Raw genomic sequence first — 27,922 nt, 5'->3', positions numbered from 1 at the left:
AAATAAAAAAAACTGCAACACAAGTGTTTGTGTGATATTGTGTGATATTGGTATCAGTAATTGTTGTATTTATGACATAGGATAACATAGGGAGGTTCGGCATGTGGATATCATGGAAAAAAGGGGAGCTAGCATGGAAGGGGGTGGTTCTGGGACGCTGGTCTTCCTGAGGTGTTGTGGGCCTAACTTAACGAAACACCAGTGAAGGGAGGTAAGGTGCCCACTTGATAACCCTGGTGATGTGCTGCTCTCACTGTCCATCCATCTACACTTGATAACCCTGGTGATGTGCTGCTCTCACTGTCCATCTATCTACACTTGATAACCCTGGTGATGTGCTGCCTCTCACTGTCCATCCATCTACACTTGATAACCCTGGTGATGTGCTGCCTCTCACTGTCCATCTATCTACACTTGATAACCCTGGTGATGTGCTGCTCTCACTGTCCATCTATCTACACTTGATAACCCTGGTGATGTGCTGCTCTCACTGTCCATCTATCTACACTTGATAACCCTGGTGATGTGCTGCTCTCACTGTCCATCTACATGTTGGGTTGTGGTGGCCATTGGGGGCCATGTGGTATGTAGCATCGGCTTTGTCAATACCTGGAACTCGCATTTGAACCATTTCCCTCCTGCATCCACACCCCTTACCCTAAACCAGGTTCATATCCTATTCCCTACCCCTACACCCCTTACCCTAAACCAGGTTCATATCCTATTCCCTACCCCTACACCCCTTACCCTAAACCAGGTTCATATCCTATTCCCTACCCCTACACCCCTTACCCTAAACCAGGTTAATATCCTATTCCCTACCCCTACACCCCTTACCCTAAACCGGGTTCATATCCTATTCCCTACCCCTACACCCCTTACCCTAAACCAGGTTCATATCCTATTCCATCCCCCTACACCCTAAACTGGGTTTGTATCCTATGTATTAGGGCACAAGTATCTTGTGTTCTATTACACAGTTTGAGTGGCCATACCTCAGTGACAAAGTATCTGATGAGTGAGATGTCTGTGTTGAGCTTCTCCAGACACTTGCGCATGTAGCCCACGACAGGAAGCACGTAGCCACGACTCAGCAGATGAACCATCCTGTCCAACAGGGTTTTCTTCAACTCCAGCTGAGGAAGAGACAACAGCCACACCGTCAGCTGAAGGGTCATCCAACCACAACTCAACAAGCACCATCAATCAATCAATCAATCAACCCAGAATCTCCCATCATTTCAAGTGTAGACATTTTCAGATCATCGCCGGCCCAATGGCTTATTTAACCCTTTCACTGCCACACTACCAAACGGTTAACCCTTTCACTGCCGCACGACAGCAGGTTAACCCTTTCACTACCACACTACAGAAGGTTAACCCTTTACTATCACACTACAGACGTCTGTAGTGTGATAGTAAAGGGTTAACCTTCTGTAGTGTGGTAGTGAAAGGGTTAAGATACGATAATATAAGATATTCCTTTATTGATCCCCTTGGGGAAATTCAGGCGTCATAGCAGCATGGGGGGAAGGAGGTACAGGTGTGGGCAGGGTAATAGTAGAAAGACATAAATATAGACAATGAAATAAAAGATATGAGAAAAAATAAACAGATGTGGGACGGTATGCCCCATCGGTTATATTATACGTTACAATAATAATAATACAATAATTGTTCTTACATCCATTTCACACAACTGTACAAAGTTGAGTCAAGCCTGTCCTCATTTAAACGACTGCATCTTTAAATGTTCTGGACTCGCTCAGCTTGAGTCCCTACTTTGACAACGAGGTAGTTTGTGAGACAATGACACTTATATTCCCAGACTACTGACACACACTCTAAATGATCACACAAGACAAGCATACACACAAAAGCACCTTAGAGACGTCACTTACCACACAAGCACACTTATTACACATACAGACTGCTGTTAACATATACCTTATATTGTATAGTTTGTATAGATAGAATGTACGTTGTGTATTATGTTTAGTTAATAGTTTTAGTTTATAGTTCATAGTTGATTTAGACAGTTAGTATAGTATAGTTTGTATAGATAGAATATACATTGTGTATTATGTTTAGTTGATCATTTTAGTTTATTTATAGCCTATCTAGTTTATAGTTATAGTTTATATTTATATTTATAGTTTGTATAGATAGAATATACGTTGTGTAGTTTGTGTACTATGTTTACAAATATACTACGGTTGAGGAGCCGGGAAAAACAAGCATCTCACGTTTTTTTCCGAGTGCATGTAAATTTTAAAAAGCTGTGACAATAGAAGAATGTGAACGTGAACATACCTGCTCCATGACGTCGAGCTGCGAGTGCTCCGTCTCGAAGAGCTTGATGAGCAGCTGGAGAACCTGAGGGTGGAGGAGCTGGTGACACGTGCAGATCTGAGAGAGAAGTGTTCAGTTAATAACAAGTGTTCAGTTAATAACAAGTGTTCACAGTTAATAACAAGTGTTCAGTTAATAACAAGTGTTCACAGTTAATAACAAGTGTTCAGTTAATAACAAGTGTTCAAAGTTAATAACAAGTGTTCAGTTAATAACAAGTGTTCAGTTAATAACAAGTGTTCAGTTGATAACAAGTGTTCACAGTTAATAACAAGTGTTCAGTTAATAACAAGTGTTCAGTTAATAACAAGTGTTCAGTTGATAACAAGTGTTCAGTTAATAACAAGTGTTCAGTTAATAAGTGTTCACAGTTAATAACAAGTGTTCACAGTTAATACATGTTCACAGTTAATACATGTTCACAGTTAATAATACATGTTCACAGTTAATACATGTTCACAGTTAATAATACATGTTCACAGTTAATAACAAGTGTTCACAGTTAATAACAAGTGTTCACAGTTCTATTTCATTATGGCTGCCGCTCAGCGTCATTCTGCACGCACTTCACTTCGTGCACGAGCACTGAATAAAAAATTCCACAATGTACCTTTACATCCCAACATTCGTCTGGCCACACCCCTATCCGCTTACCTTCATAAGCAGGTGTGTGGCCACCTACTCGCCTCCTTCCCAAACTTTCACCACAAGGAAGTGCCTTCGGTAGATCCCACACTTGACGAGGTTGTTAGTAGAAGAAAGTTGGAAAACAAAAGAACGGGAAGATACGTTGACATCATATCTTTATTTTCTCTCTCACTATTTGAGAAAATACGGCGATATTGTCTTCGTCACTGGAGTGTCTGGAAGATGATGATCATTTTGACCTCCATCGGCTTTTTCGTATTAGGGGCTCGCGCCGCTGATGTACTCCCCGACTGCAGTCCTCCTTGCTGTGGCTGGATGGGGTTGCCCTCCGGTCATACAGCTGGACTGTAGGAAGCACCGGCTGTTGTGAGAAATCGGTTTGCTTCCGGGTGGGGTGAGTATTGTTTTGCTTGCTTGCTCTGGTTGTCTGTTATGCTATGGGGGTTAGCTGACAATTTTACGAACGCCGACTCCGGGCTGGGGTCCTCTGCTCGGCTTCTTAAGCAGCGGACGGAGAATCTTGGTCTGACGCCCATGATGGTCAATCTAGTGGGCCGCGACCAAGACCTGGGAAAAACCCGGGATTCTCTGGACGAGCGGATGCTTCTCCGTTCCGTGCAGACCCCATCTTTCACATAAAAGTGGAAGTACACCCTAACGAGGAAATGTGGGCATAGGATCTTCTTTATCGGGAGTTCCATGCTCAAAGTCGGCTGCAGCCCGGATGGGAATTGTGCTGGCTCCGCTGTATGTCTGGTAAATCACAGTTGAAAACTGTGTTTGACATTTCTTTTTCTCTTCCCTCTTAGGATGGGGAGGGACTTGGACAGCGGCCTGTCTGAAGTGTGGCTTGTTATGTCGTTGTGTACAGTTCAGGTGATAGCTACTTAGCTGGCGTGCTAGTTTGTGGCCTACTGTGTTAGCCAGTCAGCTGTGGCGCTAGCTCGTTGTGTTTACCAGGCTAGTGAACGTTAGCTTGTTGCTATCAGTCGGACGGCTGTTAGCTTAATGCTACACTGTTGAAACGTTACTGTGACTTTAACATGCCTTAAACACTCTGACTACGACGTCATCTTTGACAGAGGATGTTAGTCGACCCTACACCCGGGTGCCAGTGCCAGCGAGGACTTCGTCAACATGGAAGAACGGCGGCTGGGTGGCGTTGCGGACATACCCTCGTCACCGGCGCAGGAGATGCTGGGTTCAACTCGGTGTCCCGTTAACCAGTGTTGCGGTTCTCTCGGCCTGCGTTCTGGGTGAAGGTAGGAGTCCTCCGGACTTTAAACACTTCTTCTTTTCTTCCCTTCTAAATGTTTTGTAATAACGATGTTTTCCAAAACATGTGTTGCTGCAATACATTGAGGATACGACGCGTGTTGTGTGTGAATTGTCTCGTCACTGGTATAGCTTCTCTCTGTAGTAAATCGGCGTTGTTTATTACGTGTTGTAAAAATGAACTGGTTTGGTTGTGATGAGAACATGTGTGTTCATGTAACGTTGTACCGTGGGTGAACTCACAACTAAGAGGGTTAATTAAACCTGTAAAGCTATGCTTAGTGACATGTGATTAAGGAATGAATCTTTTTCTCAGCCTGTGATGACAATGAACAGTATGTTCACACATTAACAGAGGTGTCTGTTCGCCTTGGTCGTATCAAGGGTAAGATAGGAGGGGTGACCCCCCGGTTTCCCTGGGGCTCCCCCCCTCCTCTCAGACATGTTTGGTTACAATATATTTTGTCACCGTGTTTGTGGGGATACGATGTAACCCTCAGCTTAATTGCTGGGGTTGTGCTTTCCGCTTGAGAAACAATTTTTTCCTAAAGAAAAGGTTGTTTGGTCACTTATCATGTGTGCTTAGCAAGGCCTGTGGCCAATACATAATCGAGGACTTCTGTCTTTTCTCGTTATGAAAAACGGCGTTTCTCTGTAGTAGGAGTGTACTGTGCCATTTTTTGTTTTGATGAAGGGTTGTGTGTGTCTTTGTGATCTACAACTGGGTTAGGTTTGGCCCACAGAAGCACATGTGTAAGTCTGGACCAGGGCTCTTAAAGGGGCCCTCTCTGTTCTGTGTTTTTCCTTAGTAAAACTCAGGTAGCAGGTTATCACATGAGCTATGTGAGGCTGTTCGGTGCTTCATGTAGCAGGCTATGACTGTGTCATGCTCTACTTGTCATTACATCGTATCATGGGTGAGGGGTCATAAAGGGGTGAACTGGTAATCCTTTCCTCCCCTTTTCTGATTGGTCAGGGGTTAAAACCTCCTGTCCTTCAAGGTTCCTGTCACGTTGCTGTTCGGCACGTTACAGGGTAAAAGGGGGGGGGGGGGGGGGGGGGGAGTTTCCTGGTCCCACGCCCTGGAAGATTGGGCGTGTGCACCGCGGAAATTCCCCCGCCATAGAGTACGTCACTGAACACGTCTCTAGTGGTAAGACTTCCGTGGGTTGTTCAGGTCCATGTTATGGATCTGTTTCAGGGAGTTGTCAGAGCTCCTCCTCACGAAGCTCCTCCTCAGAGAGAAGTGCCTTCTGTGAGTTCGGACTCTCCTTCCCAGTGAGGGAGCCTCCTCAGAGTTCAGAGCCCCCTCCTCAGATTGTCAAGGTGAGTAGAACTTCAAAAAAATTAGTTCTGCTCTATTGTGTGTGTATTCGATTCAATTCGATTATTGAGTGTGTATTGGTTCAGTGCCTCCTCCTCGGAGAGCCCTAACCCAAGTGTTACATAGCTCAATGTTGCAATATATTCTTTTCAATCTATACAGCTCACGTGGGAAGTCTCTCTGGGGATTTCCGTCTCCTCCATGTGGCGAGGGTGGCGGGATGTAAAAATGTAAACCATTTTTACCCTCAGCTGCGTCACGTGGGATTCATGTCAGTCTGTGTTTCTTTCTTTTTTAAATAAAAAGAGGAAGGAACATGAAGCACGACGGCTCCATGTCGTTCTCCCAGGCGACTTGGAGGAACAATGTCTGGTGTCTTGCTAGACTATCCATTGATGTGTTTGAGTCTCGACGCGTACATAGTGCTGGCTCGGGGTGTTTATGTTAAGAATCACGCAGGGGGCTAAGTGCGCCTTGGTTGCTCGTTATTAAAACAGCGTTTTTATAGGGCAACTGGGATGGAGTTTTGTCTCTTCCGAGCGCCAGTTTACTAGGTTGTCTCGATGAATTCTCGTTCATATCTGGGGGATGTTAACGGAATAGATCAGAACATAGGTAGAGGGGTCTCACGCCCTTGGGGTGGGCCACTGAGGCGGTACAAATGGGACCGTCTGGGTGGCACCCTCTTTTCATGTTTTAGATCGACACGCATACCTACCCCCTCTTCTGGAGTGGGCATGTCGGCGTGGTTAGGGCACGGGACTGGTTCTGGTCGCGCTGGTCCAGGTCAGTTAACCCGTTGTCTGCCGGGGACGCAGATCTGCTGTTCTGGTACCCTGAGGGACTTGTGCTTTTTTCGGGGGGGAAAATGCCGGGTCGGCCCGGGTGTCACAGGGTTAGGCGTTATGGAGACCCTTTGTTGGGTACACATTGTACCTGGCACTATCCTAAGGGACTGGTCTCCTTTCTTTCGCTCCTCTCTCACGCATGGCGAAGAGGGGGCTGTTGGGGTAGTCTTCTGGACCTCCTCTGGTAACCCTGTGTGCTTCCCGAGCCGCCGGGCCCGGTCCGAAGTAATGTTTCGTTGAAACCGTAGGCCTGGGATAACCCTTTTTTGGAAACTGAAACACTTGTACTGCGGTATAGCTGGTGTATACCCGCAGGTGTGTTTTGGAGTTTTTTCTTGAGGGGTTATAGGAACAACCACCGTCTGTGTACCGAGAGGGTGGTTGATTCCCTGGTGTGTTGGAGCAGAGTCAACTCCTGGGTTACCCGGTTGAGTGTGCCCCTGCACGTTCATGACGTCTGCCAATCGTGTCAGCCTTCTCTGCCTCGACCCCTCTGGGTGGGGTTTTTTGATGGAGGCTTTGTCATGGTGCTCAACAACGCCAGCATACGCCCCTTCCGCCGGGGAGGCTGTTTTCAGTTGACCCCTTTGGCGCCTGTCTCGTCCGCAGTGCTCCAGGCTCGGGTCTACAGCCTGCTGCCTGGTTTCCCCGGTGCGTTGCCTGCTTCCGTTGGTTAACCTTTTGAATGCTTTACGGCCATGCTGACTGCATGTGTTGCAGGGTCAGTGTGCCAGGGGGTGTACTAATGGGGGGGAAAGGGCCCGCTCTTGGAGGGGCCCTGTCCGAATACGCTGGCGATGTGGGGGGCGGTGTCACTAAGTGACCGCCTGGTGGGGTCTTGATGCCTGGCGTCATTGACCTCTCCGGGCCCCCTTTTTCCAGGGGATCCAGTCCCTTCAGTGGGTCTGGGTCTTCCTTCGCGCTCCGCTGCTACGGCCTTGCCACGGGGTTGAGTTTGCTCTTGACCCCGTGATTTTGGGGGCAGTAACAAGGGTTGTTCCTTCCGTTCGTTCCCTGGTGGCATGCGGGTTGTGCGTGTGCGTAGTCGTGGGGTCAAGCCACGGTCTGCTCACCCTGTGCGTTGAGTTGCTTGAGTTCCTCTTCGCACGGTCGGATCCGTCTCCCTCCCGTCCTCCAATAGGGAGGGTATCCCTCCATTAGGGAGGGTCGGGGGGCTCGGTCCTCCCCGGTCTGATGGTTGTGGGGGGCCTCAGCGGGGTACATTTGTCGAGCTTTGGCTCCCGCTCAGCTCCTCTTGTGCAGAATGACGCTGAGCGGCAGCCATAATGAAATAGAACGTAAGGTTATGTATATAACCAAGTTCTACGAATTATGGTGACGCTCAGCGTCAGGACGCCGCTGCGGCCCTTGATCTCGCCTTGTGGTGAAAGTTTGGGAAAGAGGCGAGTAGGTGACCACACACCTGCTTATGAAGGTAAGCGGATAGGGGTGTGGCCAGACGAATGTTGGGATGTAAAGGTACATTGTGGAATTTTTTATTCAGTGCTCGTGCACGAAGTGAAGTGCGTGCAGAATGACGCTGAGCGGCAGCCATAATTCATAGAACTTTGTTATATACATAACCTTACGTTAATAACAAGTGTTCACAGTTAATAACAAGTGTTCACAGTTAATAACAAGTGTTCAGTTAATAACAAGTGTTCACAGTTAATATGAAGTGTTCAGTTAATAACAAGTGTTCAGTTAATAACAAGTGTTCACAGTTAATAACAAGTGTTCAGTTAATAACAAGTGTTCAGTTAATAACAAGTGTTCAGTTATTAACAAGTGTTCAGTTAATAACAAGTGTTCACAGTTAATAACAAGTGTTCAGTTAATAACAAGTGTTCACAGTTAATAACAAGTGTTCACAGTTAATAACAAGTGTTCACAGTTAATAACAAGTGTTCAGTTAATAAAGTGTTCACAGTTAATAACAAGTGTTCAGTTAATAACAAGTGTTCAGTTAATAACAAGTGTTCAGTTGATAACAAGTGTTCAGTTAATAACAAGTGTTCAGTTAATAACAAGTGTTCACAGTTAATAACAAGTGTTCACAGTTAATAACAAGTGTTCACAGTTAATAATACATGTTCAGTTAATAATAAGTGTTCAGTTAATAATAAGTGTTCAGTTAATAACAAGTGTTCAGTTCTTCTACTATCTGACAATGATTATAGAGTGTAGACTTATGAGATTATGTGCAAAATAAACAAGCATTGTTTTTTGGTGAAACTGAATGTCGCATAGATGGGGGGGGGGGGGGGGGGGTGAGCTAGTCAAATTGAAGATCGCTGACGAAGACGGACAGGAGCACTTGTCTGCTCCCGGCTGACCTCGAGGGGGAAGGACGACGGGATGGGTCAAGTCACAGTGCAGAGAGACGTTTCAACGGCGACCCAATGCATGCGTGTGTGTGTTCCTGTACGTCACCCATCTTGCATGCGTATTGCGTGTGTTAATCTGCATGACAAAATAAGGACTTCTTCTAGGCTCACCTCGTCCAGCAGGGCTAAGTGGAGCGGCGTGTGGTCTGTTTGGAGCTGGAAGTAGCGAGGCTCAGAGACCGTCCAGTCCACCCACTTCAGCACCCCCATGGCCACCACCGGGAACCTGGACAGAGACACGGACAACACAGTCAGTCAAGAGGAGGTCGACAGCAAGCAGCCCAGCGGGTCTTCAGCACAAACCAGAGAAGACGAGGTCAACTACGACTATGCTTGCACCTCATGGTACCAAAGCACCTCAAAGGCGCTAAAAACAAGATTACAAACATCACAAAACAAACTGGTCAGAATACTGCTTGACGGGCGGCTACGAGGTGCAGTGGGCAAGGCGCTCACCACGAATACTGGAGACTGGGCTCGAACAGGTTCGCCTCCCTGTTCGAGCCCAGCGCTCCACATTGCTTTCAGTTTAGCTGGTCGTCCGCACTAATACACATTGGCAGTATTAGGGGGAGGGAAACTGATGGGTGGGGATCGGGCATTGTGGACAGCGACTCCTACAGGTCGTTTGGTGCGCCGGCGCAGTAGAATCAGGAAGCGACGGGGGCGGGGTCCCTCCAAAGCCCAGACCCCTGACGCTGAAAGATCGAGCCGCGCAGGTGGAAAGATGCGACTGCTGTTACCTCGAGTATCGTGCTATGTATGACTTAGTCCACATTGGAGCCGGCTTGTGGGAGGCATGAAACAGTTTCAAAGACAGGGGAGGGTTGAATTGGATGATACAAAAAATTGGGATGGGAGAAAAATAGAAAAATGGGAGAAAAAGTTGATAAAAAAAATAATACTGCTTGACCATACTCCTAGAACCCACCTCACCCCTGCCCACTTTGACAACCTAGGATGGCTTAGAGTAGACGACAGAGTACAGGAACTTGCAATGGGCCTGGTCTACAAGACACAGGCCTGTACACTGCGATGATATGAACGCGAATTGCCCCTTTAATTGGCCGTTGCGATTGGTAAATATTATCTGGGGGCGGGCTTGCGAGTAGTGCTTTCAAGCCTTGCATTCGCATTTCACTCCTAAATTATCCAAGGCGTGTGATGACGCCACTCACGCGAGCTGTCAGTGCGACACAATGTCGTGGTGCTATGAAATAATCTGTCGGCAATGAATGAACTTACTGCGATCACAGATAGCCTGAGTGAAAAAAAAGATTTGCGTGTGGAGTGAATCTAGGTCACGCTATATACTTGGTACTTGTAGTCTATCGTGCGATTAAAGACCATGTCCCTATCTGCGTAGTCTATACATCCAACACCAAATCCCATAATTCCTAGCAAAACGAAACTGAATGTGGCCTCTCTTCCTTTCAATATGGACTATTGCATCGCCAAAGAAGCACCTCATTTCAATACATTTAAGATACAAATTTTGCTCTGCAAGAACAACGGAGTGGATATCAGTCCATCTTATGACAACCACGTCCGATGTGGAGAGATGATAAGATGATGATGATTGACGTGATGATGTGATGATTGATTGACGGGGACACGGACACTTCTAACGTTCAGGTTCAGCCATGCATTAGGTGAGTAGTAGTAGCCCACTATTAGGACGTGAAATACTGTCTACTTAAATTTATAAAATATCAACCTATCTATCTATCTAATAATGAGACAATATGCAAATAAGATAATACTAATAATTGTCACGGTGTCCCCGTATATGAAATGAAAGTGGCTTGCAACTTTACTGGCTGTCACAAACTGTTTATTTCTCGTTTAGCATAGTATTACATTCCACTTCTATAAACAATCAAAGTCCTACCGTAAGAGCCTCATACGGGTCAATTAAACCTTTTTGATTAGTCTTTCCTTCGAGCTAAGTTGGACTGAACATTTCACTGTCAAAAGCGCAAATGTAAATAAGGTTGCGTCGCAACACGGTTTTCAAAATAAAGGTCACATATACAAATACCTCTCAATTCTTACTAAAAAAAGTCCCGGATATACATAAACATTAATTGGCATAGATCTCTATAAACGGCCCAACACATTGATCACTTTAGGCACACCCTGAAACCAGTAACATCACAAATATGAAGCAGGTAATTACCCATACAAATAATAAACCTTTCATGGGGTTATTTACAATAATAATTCATTTGATTTCTAAAGCACTTTTCATTGTGAAACAAATGTATGCAGAGTTTCTTGTCCTCCTGATTAATGCAATGGTGTGTGTGTGTTGTGGTGATCTCATTCAAGGAGCACTACACAAGCGCGCGCACACACACACACACACACACACAGTTTGTTGTTTTTGTTCTATTAGTGATTTACACACTTTCTCGGTTGGTTCATTATAAAAGATACAAACCTGAAAACAAACGCACTTAAATGTTAAATAAAAGGACCACAGTAATGAGGCAGGAGGAACATATTTTTTTAATAATGGTAAAATTGTTATTTAAAAATTTGCCCCTAAAAAATATTTTTTGCCCCTAAATGTCTCATTTAGGGGCAAGTGTGCCCCTAGTGAAAAAGCTTAGCGTACAGCCCTGCAAGATACACTATACGATTAAGGTACCCATGTACATGTCGAAATACTTCCCAAAGGTCAGTGAATACCACGACCACAACACCAGAGGAAGCTCAACAAATCATGTTAAACCCAGATTCGGCTCAAACAAGGGACTAAACACGTTTTGCAATTATGCCACATCAATGTGGAACGCCCTTACCCAAAGCTGTAAAAGAATGTGAATCCCTACCCACATTCAAAACCGCTCTAAAAGAGCACCTACGGGAGGCTGCAATTCGAAACTGGCCACCGTAAATGTCCAAACCCCCTCACCCCCTCCTAATGTACAGTCTCCTCCCCACCGCATGTATATATTCTCTCCACACCGTATGTATATTTCTCTCCCACCCACCCACCCCCTCCTAATGTACAGTCTCCTCCCCATCATATGTATATACTCTGTCAGGATCTATGGGTAACAGTAGTATATTTGCATATCATATATGTCACAAATGTAACAGTACTATATACCTGTATGTCATGTATGTCCCTATGCCATAAATGTCATGATGTCATGTATGTTGTGCATGTCATAAATGTCACTATGAATTGAAAATGGGGGACCCTGATGTAAACAAGACAAACGTCTTTCTCTGGTCTGCATCCCCTTAACAATTGTGTGTATTGAGCCGTACTGTATTGTACCCATTCTGCAATCTGTTAAATAAAGTTTTCATTCATTCATTCAATTCATTACACCCTGGAGTGAAAGAGACCTGGATGCCCTGGGCCCTCGTCCTTCCACTCCAACCGGCGTCTCTCTCTCTCATCAAATTCTATGTTCTGACCTTAAGGCATCATAAAACAGAACACACGCCCCTTGTTTTAACCTGGTTACATTTTGTATAAAAATTACATTATGTATGCTTGAAACAAAGGAACCAAGTGATTATGTGATGTCATCAGGTGACACTACATTTACATTTAGTCATTTAGCGGATGCTTTTATCCTAAGCGACTTACAAGTTCTGTACAACAAGTCAGCAGGAAGAGTACAACTCTGGCAGTAAGGTAAGTAAGATTGTTCGTCAAATAGTGTTGAACTTGAGTGCTACAGTGTTGAGTGCCTAGTAGTATAGACATATTAGCATAGTAGGTAGTAATATAGGCAATACTGTACGTTGTTATATGTTTAGCATATATAGCGAAGGGCTATGAGTCAGTCCCTTCTCTGCACAAAGAGAGAGGGACAGACCACTATCTTGTCGACTATCTGAGGCCCCTGAGGAAGCGGAGAGAGAGGGATCAACACCAGGATACAACCAACACCCAGAACAGCTGCACTGGAAGGAGAGCAAGGGGACGTGGTGAATAGGGGAGGGTACAGGAGGATGACCCCCCCCCCTTTTAGACAAACATTTGGGGAGCCGTTTGTCATTATGATAAGACGTTTGGATAACGGAGCACCGATTTACATTTTGTCATTTAGCCGACGCCTTTATCCAAAGAGACTTCTTACAGGATAACAACAAGTCAGCAGGAAGGGTACAACTCTGATAAGGGTCAGTAAGATTGTTCGTCAAACACTTCCTGGATGTGTTGTCTTCCATCTCCCCTCTTGTTCTATTCTGTCTCCACTCTTGTTCTATTCCGTCTCCACTCTTGTTCTATTCCGTCTCCACTCTAATAGATAGTGTGTACGTAAATGAAAATGTATGTGTCTGATAAAGAGATAGGTATATATGGATGAAAAGGCATGTGTCCGATAGGGATATATTATTAAAATATTGTATAATTGGCTGATATGAACATAGATAATGTATGTAAAAGCTAAATAGTATATTATGCTGTACTGTATTATGAATTAATTATGAGTAGGTATTATTGTATTGTATTATGAATTCATAAGGGGTATATATTTTTATATTGTATTATGAATTTGATTAGGGTTTTTATTGTTGTTTTAATTGTCTGTATGACATGTAAATGTTGTGAGTGTATAAGGGTTTTTATTGTTGTTTTAATGGTCTGTATGACATGTAAATGTTGTGAGTGTATACGTCTGTAACTGTATTTTATGTGTTATGGACCCCAGGAAGAATAGCCCCAGCACTGCTGTGGCTAATGGGGATCCAAATAAACTTAAACTCTTGTTCTATTCCATCTCCACTCTTTTCTATTCCGTCTCCACTCTTTTCTATTCCGTCTCCACTCTTTTCTATTCCATCTCCACTTGTTCTATTCTGTCTCCACTCGTTCTATTCTGTCTCCACTCGTTCTATTCTGTCTCCACTTGTTCTATTCTGTCTCCACTCGTTCTATTCTGTCTCCACTCTTGTTCTATTCCGTCTTCTATTCTGTCTCCACTCTTGTTCTATTCCATCTTCACTCTTGTTCTATTCCGTCTTCACTCTTGTTCTATTCTGTCTCCACTCGTTATATTCCGTCTTCACTCTTGTTCTATTCTGTCTCCAAACCTTTTCTATTCTGTCTCCACTCTTGTTCTATTCTGTCTTCACTCTTTTTCTATTCTACCAAGATTCAAGATTTAGTTTAGTGTAATTTCTTGTGTACTTCCACACATCATAAACAAAATACTGTTCCTCCCGGCCCAGAGCAGAACAAGAAAAAATAAATCTATATGAATGGATATTTGTCTTTCCCCCACCGTCTCCAGCAGAGCACCCAGAACAACTTGATATGTGATGTAAAGACTTTAGAATCCTTGTTGAATGACAGCCCGATCTGCAGCCGTCCTCTTGGAAAAGGTAGCGTTACATGTTCACCTTGTCTAGAAAGACCTCAGACGAAGAACCATATCACCAGGTTTTCAGAGGAACAATGTTTTCAAACTTTATTATCTAAAGACGGTAAGTTAAGTCATTAATAGTGAAGGATTTGGGGTGCTTTTTCAATGTATGTGATGTATAGATTGGGGGGAGATGACCACAGCTAAAACGGTGAGATCGAAATGTGCATGGAAGACGGTGATAGAACGGTCGTTCAGGGTTTCAAAAAGGACACTGCCAGCGAGGGTGTTTGTTTTGAATTCCTTGTAAGAACAAATTGATAAGAGCGAGGGGGAGGGGTGACATCTTTGATGAAACAGTAGAGAAACGTTTTGAAATGTGTGAAAGGTTATTAGCAGTTGTCATGAGCGTCGCATGACAACCAGGAGAAAAGGCGGGGCCGTCGTTGTTACGACGAAGATCTATAAGTCGAACAGTGTTTCCGGGTGTAAGGCAGACCAAGAGCGAGTAGGACTGAGATCACACAGAAGACACTCTCTCCTCTCATCGAGAGGGGGGGGGGAGGAAGAATGCCACATCATCATTAGCTTCGGCTAACGCGAGGAGGGTTAGGCTGACGACCAGGCCTGAACACTATTGGACTGAATAACAAAAGGACGATAGACGAACACACCGAAAGATCATTAGAATAGACTTTTCAAGGACAATAACATCTGTTAACATCTGAGCTGAGGTTTCTGTTTATCAAATAAACCACGCTTTTCCTTGTAAGGTATTTCACGTTGTCGAAGTGTCGGATTCTTACGGAGGTGGAGAATTATTATGGTTTGCGGATTGTACTAACGGGGAGAGATAAGGATCTTATCAGCCAGTATCTGAGACGTCAGGACCATTAAAATGACACAACGCAGAGGAATTGGATGGAGAGCCAAACAGACGAAGACGTGGTACTGGCCAGATTGATCAGGATCTAACAATAGTTAAAGGCAGTAGAGGCTGAGTACTTTCTTGTGATATGTCACATTCACACTCCAGGAGGATGGACTTCACAACTGAAAATACATGGGCTCCAAAATAAATGGTTATCGTCTGAGGTGCTCGATTGACCTATCTCAAACCCTGCCCTCTTTCCTTGATCCTCCAATCACAACTATTGTGAGGGAAATGTTATGTCCATCCGTGTTAAATCTCTGTACAGTTTGACTAGTTAATATGATCAACTAATATACAGCTTTAAGACACTAGGCTACAGTTTGACAATAACATAAGCCCTAGAGCCGTCTTTGTTATTCAATCTCTCACTAGGGCATATTTTGTTTACCTTTTCTGTTATATCGGGTATCTCATGTACGTCATTTCGATTATGTATTTAATCTAAGTTCTGACCAGGGCTCTTTCTCACTTTCTGGTCAAACGTTTAGCATGTCTGATCACTTTCTGGTCAGACGGTTTAGTATGTCCGATTGTAAACTGAGCTCTGTATTTACAGATTAATAAACTATGTTCTATATTTGTATATACGAATTGACTGAATCTGAATTCCTACAGTTTACGGTTTGGCTCATTTGAATATTCCACAACACTTCCCTTGGACAAAGTTGACCCCTGGAGAGGGGGCTTGCTCACCGGATGCACTGGTACAGGGTGCTGAGCTCAGCCACCAGCTCCGTGGAGCCCTTGTTCTCGTTGCAGCACAGATTGTGCACCGTCTCTATGGCCTTGGAGGAGGACTTCAGCTCGTCCTTGTTGATGTTGACCCGCTTGTTCTAGAGGTTCGTTTGGATGGATGGAGAGATCAATTATATGAAAGAAGGTAGAGGTTCCTCCACCACCACATACATACAGAACAAAGAGTTAAATGTACTGTAGGGCTGGGCGATAAAACGATAACGATAACTATCGCGATAAATTATTTCCTCGAAATAAACATGAAACGTGGTCGCAAAGTTTCGATATATCGATTTTCCAAGCTTGGATATGAGCACACGCACTAACAACCAATCAGTGAAAAAGATGGCCGATAGCGGAAGGAGACCCGCGCTACACCTCTGGGTAGAGAGGTAGCACTCAAGTAGTAAACAAGGCTGGCTAGGATAATTAGCTTGCACAGCGCTATTTTATAGTTTACGTGCCGAGTGGGTGTGTGGCGTGAATTCTGAGGGCACGGTTATAGTAGTGTGGGGTATACGGTGGACGTCGTTGCAATGTATTGGGGCGGAACAGAGTATTTTATGGTTATATTGAGTGCATTAGAAACAAGGCTGGCTAGGATAATTAGCTTGCACAGCGCTATTTTATAGTTTACGTGCCGAGTAGGTGTGTGGTGTGAATTCTGAGGCCACGGTTATAGTAGTGTGGGGTATACGGTGGACGTCGTTGCAATGTATTGGGGCGAAACTGAGTATTTTAGGGTCATATTTAGTACATTGTCATGGGATACACGGCTTGCTTTGGCTAACTGCTAACGTGCGCGGACTGATGACGACATCAACTCTAGACATTCGCAGCAGCAAAACAAGTCTATTAATAGCCCGTCCATCGGCGCCGGGCATAAGAAGTTAATTAAGGGGTGCTCCAGTAGCACACCATGTTACCGCGCTCGCGCGGGACTCCGTGCTGCGTCACGGATCTGGTTGACTCCGAGTTCGATTCCCGGACCCGCCGTCATTTGCCGAATGTCTCCCCCTGCTCTCTCTCCCGTTTCACCCTGCAACTGTCGGTCATGCTTGACCAGGAAAGCGATAAACGCTAAAAAAAAAAGTTTAAAAACAAAAAAAAAGTTAATTAAACTCGACAGACATTATATCGACGATAATTATCGATATCAAGTTATATGAAAATAATTTAATAATTTTATCGCGATAACGTTTTTGGCCATATCGCCCAGCCCTACTGTATATGACACATAACGTACCTGAACAGTGAACACAGCCTAAACACTTTATTATAAAATATATTTTTTAGGTGCACATTTCAATTTGACCCATCTCAAACCCTGCCCCCTTTTCTTGATCCTCCAATCACAACTGTTGCTTAAATAATAATAATCCTAATAAATTATAATCCTTCTATAATACCTACTTATACACCTGAATATAACCCATATAACTCTGTATGATAGCGTGTACAATAATGCTGTATATACCATATACATATATTTATTCTTACCAAAATCCTCCTGGACACTTTTCACTTTACATTTTCACACTTATTACTGTACATTTTACTGTATATTTTTGGCTGGATAGTTGTATATTTAAGATTTTAGAATGTATATACATACAAGAATGTATATACCGGTCCGTATTTTATTCTTTATTTTTCTTTTTTTTACATTATTATATTCTTATTCCTATTTTAGTCCTATTGACTACCTAAATGTTTATTGTTGTTCAATGTGAGCGATCTTTAGTGCCGAATTTCCTTCGGGATCATTAAAGGATTTCTATTCTATTCATATATATATATATATATATATATATATATATATACATACACACACACATCTGTCTGTGTACATACCTGCATATAATCCTTTTTACATATCTGTAGATACTATATCTATATATTATCTGTACATATCCCTTACTAGTTACGCTGCTGGCCAGACTTACTACCATAATGTCTTTATACCTGTATCACTGTACATATTAATACTACAACTCTGTACATACATCTGATTAGCATTATTACTCAGTAGTACTCATTTATAAATGTTATACCCAGTTTAATCAGCTGTATATTGTATATTACTATCGCACTTTACTGATACATTTGCACTCTGGTTGGATACCAAACTTATTTGCATTGTACTTGTGCTGTATGATGACAATAAACTTGAATCTAATCTAATCTAATTAAATTCATACAGACTTTAGCCTAAAGCAACACTTGTGATTGGAGGATCAAGAAAAGAGGGCGGGATATAGGTAAATTTGACAGTGATGTACCTTCTTCCACGTTTCGACCACACTGGCGGCATACGCCAGGATGTGAATGTATTTGTGTTTGTGGTCCTGGTTGATCTTGGAGCCGGGCTTAAACAACGACTGCATGAACAGGTCCAAGAAGGCCGGCACTCTGATCTGAAAGAGGAAACAAAAACAATATTATATAATTTTTCAGGATAATAATGAATGAATGAATAACCTCCTGCATAACGTACATCATTATTGGAATGGAATTTTGGAACCTCTGGACCCCGCTCTAGTGGCTGGCTGGTCCGTAAGGTCCCCAGAGTTTGCTCTGAACAGGGTAAATCTGTATTTTGCTATGAAGCCCCTCTAGCTCATGGAATTAACTCAGTCCTTAAAGCTTTGCCTGGTCTTGCTATCTTATTGCTATGATTTTATATACTGTGTGATTTGATGTGCTTTTTCTTTGCACTTGTATGTGCACTCAACATTACTGTAAATGAGGGAAACCTCAGTTGCTGTTCAGGTTTAAATTGTTGATTGACAGAACAATGTTCTTTTCGTGGTACAGTACCTGTGCTGTATAATGACAATAAATCTAATTTAATCTAAATAAAGGTTTGAAATTAAATGAAATGGAATGAATACAAAGTGTAACTGAGGGGTACAATTCCCTGACTGTATGGTTAGATATGATACTTACTACCACTACCTCTTGTACTTTAGACTCTGGCCACCCAGTACTAGGTATGAATATGTTGAACACTCCCACCTGATAAACGGATCCAACACAAATGTACCAAATCGAAAGTTTGAGTTTTAATACATAGCAAAAGGTATGTACAACGATCACTTAATTACATTTATGATTTGAAATAGTATGCACTTTTATGGCAAATGAGTATTCGTAGGTAGATCAATATCGAATGTCCAATCTCTGATTGCGCAGGAAGCAAATATACAACCTGGAATATTTAGGGAACAATAGCGATGATACTTGAATGATTATATAGCTGGATACACTAGGGGAAGGTTCCGACTGCTTGTAGGACAGCTGGAGGGGGGGGGGGGGGTTAGAGAGTCACTGGCTGGATCCCGTCTGGCCGAGGGTATCTTGGGAGAGTCCACAGTTGTGCGACACGGTGCCCAACGATCCTCGATCCACAGATGAATGCAGTTGGACCCTCTGTGGCCGGCGTCCTCCGGTCCACGACGGAGAGACGTGAGGCGACCTCACTGTGCAGAGCGCCGTCTCACCTGTCGTCCTCTCCGGGGGGGGGGTATTTCCAACACACCGCAGTGTTGGCCTTTATCCATAGAATAATCAAAGTACTCAAAGCATAATCCAAGCCGGGGAAGGCTAGCCGGCGTCGGTAGAATAATCCAATATACAGGTCCACTCGCTCTTTGGCCTGGAGCTCCTCGGGTGCAGCTTCACGTGGGGTCAACCACCCTGGATAAGCGTCCAGCTGATGCCCGAAACGATGGGGGTGCTGATTACTATAGAACTCTTACCGCACGAGGCACTATATATGAATAGACTATTATTAGCTTAATAGAATACGTCCAACTCGACGATATAGTGCCAAATATGACTATTCAAATATTAATATACACGATGTCTCAATGCCGATACTGGGCCGAATTGGCCTTACTGCCCACACGTGGTTCGCGGGGAGGCTTTTGCGTCTGTCACTCTGTTGGAGGGTAAGGAACTGGACTAAAAGGAAGTTCTACTTTAATAGCGCAGTATATATACGCACTATGAATAAATAGTACCATTAGTGGTGCGGTAGACATATTCCTACGCGGAACTAGGACTTGTCCATACATGTTGAGCGGTACGATTGAACTTGGTCTGAGGGGTATGGCGACCTGGCACCAAGGTCTCGTCCAATGGTAGAATGGAGACTATTATGGGATGTTCAGTAGACTAGAAGGGATATTCAATGCATATTGTACAAGGAATATACAAGGGATATCAGGGGATATCAGGGGATATACAAATACAATTAAATATATATATATAAATAAATATATATATTCGGTTTAATCTGATCCTTCAGAACAGCCGCCCCCTAATTGGTCCCAGCCTAATTAGTTAAGCAGAGACAGATTAACCGCACTGTCTACCACTCAAGGGTTCGCTGTAAGGGTCAGTCAACTCACAAAGTCATAGGGTCATGGTCATCATCGATTGTGTCTGGGAGTCGGGGCAGTTCTATGAGCCTCGCCACAGGACGGGTGTAAGTGCGCCCTTGGACGAGTACTTCAGCTGCTCGGACCTTGCCATCGGCACCGGTGATCACTTTGCTTACGCGGCCAGCCGGCCACATAGCTCTGGGTAGTGACTGGTCAATAATCATGACGACTGTTCTTTCCGTCAAATTGTCTCTCTCTTTTACCCACTTCTGGCGGGTCTGTAGAGACGGTAGGTAGTGCAGTAGGAAACTGCTCCAAAACTTGTCGGCTAATACTTGGCTGTACCTCCACATTCGTCGGCCGTTCGCTTCTTCAGGCCGGTACATTGTCTGGGGTAACGCGGGATCTAGCCGCCCCATCAGGAGGGTGTTGGGGGTGACTGGGTCGACATCTGCTACATCACTGGAGACGTAACCGAGGGGCTTTGAGTTCAATACTCCCTCAATCTCCGTGAGGACTGTCATTAGGACTTCTTCCGCCACAGTCTGGGCCCCAAGTACTGCGTACAGGGCTGTCTTTATAGAACGTACTTCTCGTTCCCAAGTTCCACCGAAGTGGGGTGCGTTTGGGGGGTTGAATTGGAAGTCAATCTGGGCTGGAGCGAGGTGGGTCTTAAGTTCTGGGCCCATAGCTTGGAAGCTCTCCCTCAGCTCTCTTTCTCCGCCTTTGAAGTTTGTCCCGTGATCGGACAATAATGTAGACGGTTTTCCTTTCCGTGATGTGAATCTTCGGAAGGCCATAAGGAATGAGTCTGTGCTCATGGTCGGAAGGAGCTCGATATGTATCGCTCTGGTGGTCATGCATTTGAATACAATACCCCACCGCTTCTCGGTGCCTCTTCCTTTCTTTATGTGCAGCGGGCCAAAACAGTCCATGCCTGTTGAGTGGAATGGCTTGTCGCAGAGTCGGAGGCGACATGGAGGTAGGTCAGCCATCCGTGGTATGCTGGGCTGCGCGCGCCACTTTCGGCAGTCTAGACAGGTTCGCTGGAAGCGTCGCACCGCCTCTCTTCCTTGAAGTATCCAGTAACGACGTCTGATCTCCGCGAAGACTCTCTCTGCTCCTGCGTGGTGTACATCCTCGTCGTATTTCTTTATAATCAGCTCTGTGACCTTGTGTCGGCTGTTCAATACGATCGGGTACTTAATGTCATCCGGTAAATTGGGGGCTCTCCGCAGGCGACCACCCACTCTGATGAGGGTATGTGTGTCACTCTCGGGGGCCAGATGAATCAATCTGCTGTCTGATGGGACGGGCTTTCCTCCCTGTAGACAGTCTAGTTCATCGGGGAACGAGTCTCTCTGGGCTCGTTGCAGTAGAAGCAGTTCTGCTTCCTCGTAGTCAGCTGCTGACATATCAGCGGGGGACTGAATCTCTGGGTGGTGCCGCAGGAATGTCCGTTGCTGCGCACTCTCTATGGTAATGCAATCGTCTATGTTGGGGTCTGCGGAGACAACAGTGCTCAATCCACAGAACATAGGTTTCTTATTCTCAGCCTCCTCGTCACTTGCTTCCCTCGGGGTGGGCGTGGGCCAATCTCCTTCCGGGAGCTTGAGGAATGCTGGTCCGTCACTGTAGATGTTACAACGGGTTAAGTCATCTAGGGACATTCCCCGGGTGATGACGTCAGCTGGGTTGTGTTTTGTATCAACATAGCGCCAGTTTGCTTCTCCGGTTAACTCTCCGGTTAACTCTTGAATCTCAGTGACTCTGACTCCCACGAAGACTTTGTATTTGCATGAATCCGATTTGATCCAGGCGAGTACTGTCGTGGAATCTGACCACAGGATTGTTCTATGCACCGGAATGGTGAGCTCACGTTGGATGAGCGTGGCTAGATGCGCTCCTGCGAGGGCTGCGCAGAGCTCTAGACGTGGGATAGACTGTTGCTTGCGTGGGGCTATTCTCGAGCGGGCGAGGATGAATGCTGTGTAGATCTCTCCCCCCTCTTCTTGGGCCCGCAAGTAGGCTACTGATCCGTAGGCGACCTCGGAGGCGTCACTGAAGACGTGTATATCCATTTTACATGTCTCTGGCCTCACCGTGGGTGGGAAGTAGCTTCGGTGTATATTAACGCCTGGGAGTGAGTGGAGTTCCATCTCCCACTCTCTCCAGGTGGATGCAAGATGTGCGGGAATGGGGTCGTCCCAGCCCTGGTCCTTGTCCCACAATGCTCGTACAATCATCTTTGCCCTGGTGGTGTACGGTAGTATACATCCTAACGGGTCATATTGTCGGGCGAGTGTTCTGTACACACTCCGTCTGGTGGTCGGTATTGCCGTCGACCTTCCCTGTTCCGTGGTCAGGGGTTTGTGTCTATAGTGGAGCGAATCTGTTTTGAAGCGCCACACTAGTCCTAGTGTCATCTCTTGGGCTTCTCCTGGGATTGTGGCCATCCAGGTCTCGCTGCTCGCTGCCTTGTCCTCTGAGGAGAGGCTGCGCAGTACGTGCGGATCGCTGCTGGCCCACTGCCTGAGATCAAAGCCGCCTTTGATCAGAGAGGCGCGGAGTTTAAGTAGGAGAGCCTCGGCTTCTTCCTGGGTCGAAACGCTTTGTAGACAGTTATCTACGTAGAAGCTGTTCTTCACACTGTGTCGGACCTCTTCGTCCGCTGCTGGGTCCTCTGCGACATGTCTCTGTAGTGCAAATGTAGCACAGCATGGGCTGCATGTAGTTCCGAAAGGGAGGACTTCCCATTGGTAGATGGCTGGGTGCTCATCTCCTGGCCTCTCTCTCCATAGGAACCGCAACAGGGGCTTGTCCTCCTCTACTAATCTCACCTGCAGGAACATCCCTTTGATATCCCCGCTGATAGCCACCTTGTCCTGGCGGAAGCGGAGTAGTACGCCTAGTAGGGAGGGGCCGAGTGTAGGACCGGGCAATAGCTCTTTATTCAGATTTTGGGATCCGATCTGGTAGCTGCAGTTAAACACGATGCGGTCTTTGCCGTTGTGATGAACCTTGTGGTGGGGCACGTACCACGATTCAGTCGTCTGGTCGGCCTCTTTAATGTCAATCTTTGTGACGTGTCCCGCTGTGATGAGCTTCTCAATCTCAGCGCGGTATACACTTTCTTGGGCGGGGTCCTTGGCTAAGCGCCGCTCTGTGTTTAGTAGGTACCGCTCTGTGGCGTCTTTCTTTGCGTGAAAGGTAGGCATCCCTTCCCGCCGCAGGAGTGGCGTGGCGTATCTCAACACGCCGCTGACTGGGACTCTTTGTTCCCGTCTCGAGGAGGTTAATGGCGTAGATGTCGTCTTTAGAGCGAATGTCTTTCTTTTCGTTCTTAAAGGGCATTTGTTCTAAGGTCCATAGCCTCTCTACATGCTGCAGGAGTGCGGTGTCTCCCTCTGTGACTCGGGAGTGGAGACAGCTAGTGGCTGTGGTTCGGTTGAGAGATTTGGCGAGTGGGCCTTGGAGAGTCCATCCTAGGCGGGTCTCGACTGCTGCAGGACAGCCTCTGGGTCCGGTATGAACCCGGTCTATCGGGACAATGAGGTCTGCATGGTCGGAGCCTATCAACAGTGTCGGGGTAGCACCGTCTATGAGTGGGATCGGTAGCTTGCGTAGATGTACATATTTCTCCATCAGCTTGGCTACGGGGTATGTGTACCGCGACAGTCCTATTTCTTGGCTGGTGAAAACGTCTGTAATCCTGTACCGTCGCTCGGGCTGGCCGCTTGCTGCGATAGAGAATGAGACATTCTCGCCCTTTATCGTTTTCAAATCTCTTCTTATTGTCCGAATTGTCATTTGGTTTTCGCTCCCCCGCAGCCCTAGCTGGGCCGCAGCGGACGCGAGCAGAAGGGTCTTCTCTGACCCGTCATCAAGGACGGCGTAAGTGTCCATGACTTTATTCTGGTAGCTCAATGTCACACGGACTACCTTTAAGAGCACTCTGGCTCCGCTGCTGCTGGCGGGGTCAATGTACATGACGCTTGCTTTGCTGCTTGATGGTGCGGGTGGAGGCCGCCGTCTGTTACTGTCGTGGAGTATGTCCAGATGGGCTCCATCGCACCGACTGCACTTTTTCTTTAAGCGGCATTCGGCTGCCATGTGTGATCGCGCACAGCGAAAACAGCGTCTGTTGGACTTTATCCATTGACTCGCTTCCTCCGCATTCATCTTGGGGAATGAGTCACATTGTGACAGCCAGTGTTCTTTCTCACAGTAGGGGCACACTATCTTCCACTTCTCCTTTCTTGAGGGGGTACTGTGGCTCCTACTGCTTGGCACTGACTCCGATTGGTGCATGACAGTCACCGATCTTCTTCCATCATTTAGTCTCCTGGTTCCTTCTCTGGAGCCAGGGGTGCTCCGTCCGAATGTATCTAGCCGTAAGCTGCTGACTTCTCTCGCCAGGAAGTCGGCTAGATCGAGGAGGTTCGGTTCGGGGCCATTAGGGTCTCGGTGGTCTCTCTGCCGCCTAAAGCGCTCCTGTCGGGCGGGCGGTAGCTTCTCCAAGATCCTCTCTACATTTGAGTTGGCGTATAGTTCATGCCTACCCTTTTCCCTCTGCGCTCCCAGCATCCCTACCAGGGACTGCACTCTGATGGACAGGTCGTCCAGTGCTCGATTGTCTGTTGCTGGGGGTAGGCGGTCGATGTGCCCGATCTCCTGGATCACGTAATCCCATATACGTCCATATCTCCGGTCCAACGCTACCAGCGCTGCGGTGTATGGGGTCGTGGAAGTGGCGTAGGCGAGCGCTATGTTGTTTGTTTGTTTGTTTGTTTATTTACACATATAAAAACAGTTACATATATAATACAATATAGTCCACAAGGGATGTGTAGGAGAATTGCCTAAAAACCCTCAAGGGGCTTGCATGTGGCATTCACCAGGAAGCAAAACTACATTATATCAAGATAAATATAAAATATAAGATAAAATCCCCCCCCCCTGAACAAACAAACACACACAAGCAGGCCTACATAGACACCGAAGTAGGTACCCCATGCCATACGATTTCTGGTATAGAGAAAACAATCAATGACAGTAAGAATATATAATAAAACGAAAATACAATAACAAAATACATCAAGCCATCAGACTACAGTTTGTAAAGGAAGTCCATATGGGAAATATTGGTGATCTAGGAGATGAGATTTCAGTGCTCTTTTGAATTTCAGAAAAGAAAATTCCAAAATATGTGGAGACAAAGAGTTCCACAACTTTGACCCTCGGTAGAGCAAACAAAACTGAGATTGGGAAGTGCGTGAAAAGGGTGGTCTTAGCAAACAGGAACTACGTGTGGGGTAATTATGAATTTGGTGATTGTGGGCAAACATGTCATGAAAAAAAGGGGGAAGGGCTCTGTTTAAAGAACTATGCACAAATAAACCAGTCTGAAGATGATTCACTTGATAAACACTGAGGATACCTAACTTATGGAATAGAGGCTGAGAAGAATGACTTCGATGTACACAGCTGATTATTTTTAGAGCTCGTTTCTGCAGACGGTATATGGGCTCAAGTTTGGTCTGATGCGTACTACCCCAAACTAAATTACAGTAGTTGATATATGGGTAAACCATAGAGTAATATAACATTGTGGCAACCTCAGCAAGTGACGTGTTTTTCCAAGAATACCAATACTCTTGGCCATTTTTGTAGTTATGGCTGTGATATGAGGTTTCCATGATAGGGATTCATCAAGCAGAACACCAAGGAATCGTGTAAAACACACCCTAGCTATGGGGATGTCATTGATCACTACTTTAGATGAAGAGTTCAAAATCACAGATTTGAGACAAAAAAAAATGAAATTCGTTTTTTTAATGTTTAGTGATAATTTGTTGCATTTAAACCAAATTGATAGTTTGTTAAGTTCTTCATTTATGACCCTAATGATGGTATCAGGATCTTTATGTGAATAGAATACACACGTGTCATCTGCAAATAAAATTTTCGACAGCCTGTCTGAGACGTTAGGGAGGTCATTGATATATAACAAAAATAACAAAGGCCCAATAATTGAACCTTGGGGCAGACCGCAAAGTAAAGGAAGAAAAGGAGAATTTGTCCCATTATAGGATACAGACTGACGTCTATCTTTAAGGTAACTGGTGAACCATAGCAGTGCATTGTTTTTTATTCCAAGATGTGAGAGCTTCTGCAGGAGGATATTGTGATTGACTGTATCAAATGCCTTTGATAAGTCTAAAAAAATACCTATAGTGTTTTCCTTTCTGTCTTTAGCTTTGTATATTTCATTAATTAGATGTGTTATTGCCATATATGTTGCATGTTTCTTTCTGAACCCGTACTGGTGAGTGTAAATAATATTGTGCTTATTAAGATGTTCAATTAATCTTTTATAGACCAGCTTTTCAAGTATTTTTGACAAGGTAGTGAAGTCTGGTACCATAGGTGTGCCAATGTATGACGCGGATTGTTGATACATCGGCGAGCGTTGGGGGAGAGGCCTCCTAGGCGAGTCTCCTCCTGCTCCTTGGCGTGGGCTGGTACCGGCTGTGTACCATGGCCCGCTGGTCCAGGTGCTGTTCCTCGGTGCGGGTCGTGCGTCGTGCTCACCCGTGAATAGCGTCGGGGGTCTGTAGCGCAGCTCCGCGGGGGTATAGCCTGGGCTGTACTGGACCTCCTGGTCCGGTAGAGTACTGTGCTGTCGTCGGGCGTGGTTCTCCTCCTCTTCCTCTTCGTCTTCCGTTAGGTCATCCAGGGCTTGTAGTCTTTGATTTAGCCTCTCCGCAGTGTATGCTGCTCCTTCCCGGTGGCTGGGTCTCGCTTGGACCGGTTGGGGAAGGGGGTCTGCGGGGGGTATAGACCTCGTCTGTTGGTCAAGTTCAGGGTCGCTTACTCGGCTAGGGGATGCCGCCCTGGAGTGATGTCTAGACGAGTTCCTGGAGCCTCTGGTGGAGGGAGGGGGTGTTGTCCTTCTGATCAGCTGTTCTATTAGTTGCGCTTGTGCTCTGTCGCGCTCGGCTTCGCGCTTGGTGAGATCCGATTCTCTCTGGGCACCGGTGGCGGCGCGCTGGGCGTCGGCCCGGTCTCTTGTCATATTCTCTTCCATCTGAATGAGTCTTATTTCCAGGCGTATGTGCTCTTCTTCGCTCCGTTGCTGTATCTGCAATCGATCGCGTTCACCCTGGAGTCTATCGCGTTCAGTAGAGGCTTTCAGGCTGACGAGGAATGCCTGCTGTAGTGTCCTCTCTGCCTCGCTGGGAGAAGACGGTTGTATAGGGGAGCCGTCCCTTGGGGTACTCCGTGCGGAGTCTTGGAGCTCTATCTCCACGGTGCTCTCCTCATCTTCTTCCGTGCCGAGTTCTCTCTCGGTAGTGTTGTCTTCCTCCCGGGACTCGTCGGGGACTACTTCTTCGGTATTGGCGGGGTGTAAAGTCATGTCTGGTTCCCCCTGGTCCCCACCGTGAGCTTGGTCAGTTACATTAGAACCCATAGGGGCCTCTATGGTCGGGGTAGCCTGGTCGTTAGGGTTAGACATAATTTTACTTTCTAGTTTTACCGCGTTTACTGTTGGTAGAAGACTAGGTTGTTGACTGACAGCGTAAGCCTCTAGGTACTGAGGGAGCTGTCGTTTGCGCCGCGGGCGTTGTTGGTTAGGAGGATCGTTTCGTGGAGTGTTCATCATAGGCCATTTTAATATTAATAACACTATAT

At 45.6% G+C, this 27,922-nt stretch overlaps 1 protein-coding gene across 1 annotated transcript in view; it reads right to left on the bottom strand.

Moving 5' to 3' along the window:
• nelfcd (negative elongation factor complex member C/D) overlaps positions 1-27,922 on the bottom strand; it is a 58,443-nt gene that overhangs the window by 3,736 nt on the left and 26,785 nt on the right. The window contains exons 9-13 of the mRNA XM_084316199.1: positions 18,122-18,256; positions 15,798-15,937; positions 8,946-9,060; positions 2,314-2,409; positions 996-1,136 (exon numbers count right to left, since the gene is read on the bottom strand). Of these exons, the coding sequence (XP_084172325.1) occupies positions 996-1,136; positions 2,314-2,409; positions 8,946-9,060; positions 15,798-15,937; positions 18,122-18,256 (627 nt within the window). The remainder of the gene's footprint in view (positions 1-995; positions 1,137-2,313; positions 2,410-8,945; positions 9,061-15,797; positions 15,938-18,121; positions 18,257-27,922) is intronic.

This window comes from Notolepis coatsorum (genome assembly GCF_963971535.1).
Source record: "Notolepis coatsorum genome assembly, chromosome: 6".
In the NCBI taxonomy this organism is placed as follows: Eukaryota; Metazoa; Chordata; class Actinopteri; order Aulopiformes; family Paralepididae; genus Notolepis; species Notolepis coatsorum.
Note: the sequence above shows the minus strand (reverse complement) of the source record. Positions and strands in the feature narration are given on the sequence as shown.